The 3,936-nt window shown below is 39.9% G+C and overlaps 1 protein-coding gene across 1 annotated transcript; it reads right to left on the minus strand.

The window, feature by feature from the left end:
* Positions 1 to 1,028: 1,028 nt before the first annotated feature.
* LOC143942238 (taste receptor type 2 member 10-like) lies at positions 1,029 to 1,931 on the minus strand. Its single transcript, XM_077463487.1, has one exon. It carries the CDS (start codon positions 1,929 to 1,931, stop codon positions 1,029 to 1,031), a length of 903 nt encoding a protein of 300 aa, XP_077319613.1.
* Positions 1,932 to 3,936: the final 2,005 nt, after the last annotated feature.

Consider the following 3,936-nt stretch of genomic DNA (forward strand, 5'->3'; position numbering starts at 1 on the left):
CATGGCGCAGGCGCCGTTCATCTTCAGAGATTTTCCGAATCTCCTTCTGCTCCGTACTGCGCAAGTGCTGCGCTTGCGCAGTACGAGGCGGGCACTTTTAGATGGCCGGACGCTATATGTCAGAACAACGGCGCAGCACACAAGGCTGGATATCACTCTCAGCGGCTGTGGGCAGTAGCAGCCGGATCTACAGACTGGGCATCAGCAGATGCGGCTGCTGACTTCCTCATAGAAAAAAATATATCAGCGGGCAACAGATGGCCTCCGGCCGTTTTACATATGTCCTTCACTATGTCCTTCCATCCTTCACTATGTGGCGATGCTAGGCATCGCCACTTAGTGAAGGATCGGCTCAGGTGGCTCTAGTCTTGCAAAGGGAATGGCGTTCCTGCTGTGAAAAAAGTGCAGGGATGCCGTTCCCACACGTTCCCGAAGGACTCGAGCCTTGCATACATGCCATTGTATTTTATCACCATTTTACACAATTAACAGGTCTTGTTTGCACTTATTAGACTGATATAAACAAATGAATTCAATTGTGTATTTAGAAGACCAAAAAAGCACAAAATATGAGAAGTTCTTTGTTAGGGTTTACACTCACTTCAAATATCTTCTTAGTCTGTGATCACTGAAGTTCCGGTGTTCTGGGGACAAAGTCTTTAGATCAACTGAGCTGCAATCCTCTTCATAATTTGTTTTGAGTATTTTGCAAAAGGCTGATCCTAATTTAAATTTAGGTGCACACACACAACTTGCATTTAAGAAAATATATTTCATGATGTATTTATGAATACAGAACTGCTTTAATGTGTGCCATCTTTCTTGGTCTGGAATTCAGTTTTAGGTGTTGGGTAGATGTCAGAGGTTCAGATCCACCCATTAACTAACTCGTGTCTGTTTTAGACTATAAACTCTTTTTTCTAATGAAGACAATGGGATGGAGGAGCTTGAAGAAAAATTCACTAGTGAAAAGTGATGAGAAGCTTGACATTGATTCATCCCACCAGAACTGACCCAAAACTGAAATTTCACCTTTGGGTTGACTTTGCATTAAACAGTTTGTAAAACATCTTTTCAAGTTTACTGTTCCCTTTTATAAGGATTATTGGAGAGAACAAAAAATATATGGCTACACTTGTACATGACACATATTGATAAATGTCTCGAAATTTAAGAAAAAAATACGAAAGGCCAGCTACAAAATAAATCAGATTAATGGTAAGGAGAAACATAATCGTTTTCATAGCTTTAACATGGGCTTCCACACTTGGGTATCTTAAGCCTTCAGCATTTTTTTTCAAATGTTTCATATGTTTAAACAGAGAAATAATAACAGTCAAAGCTGAAAAAGATAAGATAAGGAAGGACAATAAAATAGTGATTCGAGAAATGTCAACAAAAAATAAGTGTTTGCCATACATGGTTAGCGTAGGCTTATCATCAGACAAAGTGTTATTGAATGTAGAGCCGTTTGACGTGCTCCAAAAAGAAACAAAACTCAAACTAAATGAACCAACAACAGTTGAAATAAAAATCCATTTAAAGGTTCTGGGGAATATTTTCTGTAGAAAAATGTAGAATTTTTTGTTTATATTCACAATTTTCAGACAAAAATGCATACAGAGCCAGGCGGAAAAGTAGGAAATGCATAAATAAGTGGCCATGTCAAAAGCTAAAATTAGTTTACTGGCAGTAGCAACAGAAAACAAGCCATATTCTAATAAGACTAGGATGTTCTCACAGATATGTGGAAATTGCCCCAAAATGTTGAATATTGTGATGCCACAAATAAGCTGGTAACTTACATGAAACTTTTTTGATTTGGCTACATCCAGAATAATCACATTGAGGATGAATATATTAAATGGGGTGGAAATCAACAGAGTGACAAAATCAGCAGATGCAGTGAAGATAAAAGATCTTGATACCATCTTGTTTGAAAGGTTTGTAAAGGCAGTGTTTCCTGATAAGTTTTGGATTAAAATTCTGTCACCGAGTTTATGTGCTTTCGGTGTGTTCTATGCCATGTAATATAGTAAGGATGAAATTGTAGTACATGCAAAACCTATCTACCTTTCCTGATTTATTTCTATCTACAGTGCTTTGCAGATATTTGCTTTATTTCAAAGAATGTTCCTTCCTGTTGCAAATAATGTGCTGACAGTAAAATTACTCATTTGCTCTTTATTAAAAGAAGTATGGGCTTTAAAAAAACAAAACATTATACTCACCTAAGCTGGTGCAGCATCAATCTGCCAGCATCTGTGTCTGTCCCCTGCCAGCTCTGAAGTGAGAACTGAGCTATCAAACACCACTGATTACTCAGTTCTACCCTCCGTTCTGAGCAGAGAGCAGGGCTGCCAGTCTCTGGCTCTCTGCTCGGCCCCTCCAGCGCTCACTGGAGTGCTGGGCTGTGGATGGTCGGGAGGGGCTGGCCCAGGCTCATGAGATGGCTGAGCCAGGTGCCGGTACAGGCTTCTGGGTGAATCCTGACCATATTGTCAGGTTTTTTTAGAGCCTGGACTGGCTCTGTGATGTCAACTGACAGTGGGCTTCATCCCGCTGTTGGCTAAAAATGGGTCACAGGAGTGCAGAACAAACTATACTTCTCCTTTAAAATCATTAGAATAACCAACCACTAGTGACTGCTGTTAAAACTAGGGACAAGCTTGGGTTCAGATTGAACACGAGTGTTGACCTGAACTTTGCCTGTTTGCAGTTTGGCTTACCATCCAACAAACTGTTCATATTTGGCCAATTCACATGCTCAGTTCTCGGGCTGGTGTTTTTAACAGGCCAGGCAGGAGTCAGTCATTTAACAGCAGTAGCACTACCTCCAAAAATGACAGATCCACAACCAGCTTCTATTTGGAAATAAACTAGCTGGGTGTCCTGGGTGATGTCATTGTCCAAAATATGGTTAAAAGATCATATCTGGTCAGTTATGTCAGCCAGGATCCCCTACTGGTTTGCAGAGGATTTGTTATTTTAAAGCAGAAGTGCAGTGGGGCAACATCCTTTTTTTTGTCATGATGAAGTCCTAGATAAAAAAAACCTAACAAAGTCATTAAGCTGCACATGAAATGCATATAAAGAGATGTATATAGAATTAATTGAAAATACAAGAAACTTTACTATTATTCTTTGTCTTTACAAAGTGTCCGTGGTTCTACAAGCAGATGGAAAATTAACATCATAAAAAATACACTTGTATTTACAGTTAGGAATTAGAAATCCGCTTTTAAAAAGCCTCAGTGCTATTAAATGTGATAGCTAGCTACATAGAATAGATCACTTAGGTACTGAACACTGGAGCTTTGATATTGGAGTGTTAAAGCATATTCAAACACAAAAATTTCATATATTGCAGCTAACCAGCCCATAGATTTAGTGGCTGCAATGTTTTTCTTTTGCAGGCTTGTTTCCGTTTTTTTCAACTGGTAATCCTGCATATAACACACTTTCTATCCCTTTGTGGCTACACTTATTTCTCTATTATATCTTTAGAAGGAACCATGGTTGTTACACAGTTGGACTTAATACATATCTGCCTTTGTTCATATGAGATTACAATTGAACCTCGGATTGCGAGTAACACGTTTTACGAGCATTTCGCAATATGAGCAATTAAAGAAAAAAAGCCTGACTCACTTTGCAAGCGTTGTCTCACAAGATGAGCAGGATTCAAGCTGTTGGGTGTGCAGTACCCCATTTGGCCAGAAGTGCGGAGGCGCTGGTGATGCTCGGAAACACTTGGAGATGTTCGGAGACACTTGAGCGTCTCCAAGTGGTTTACGAGCGTCTCTGAGTGTCTCCAGCACCCCCTACACCTCTGGCCACATACGGTACTGCATAGACAAGCAGTGGCTGTAGAGCAGATTATATGAGTTTCCATTATTTTCTATGGGGAAACCGACTTGGATATACAAGTGCTTT

Source organism: Lithobates pipiens, unplaced genomic scaffold, assembly GCF_037356315.1.
Source record: "Lithobates pipiens isolate NorthernLeopardFrog02 unplaced genomic scaffold, aLitPip1_a1.2 Scaffold_30, whole genome shotgun sequence".
NCBI lineage: Eukaryota > Metazoa > Chordata > Amphibia > Anura > Ranidae > Lithobates > Lithobates pipiens.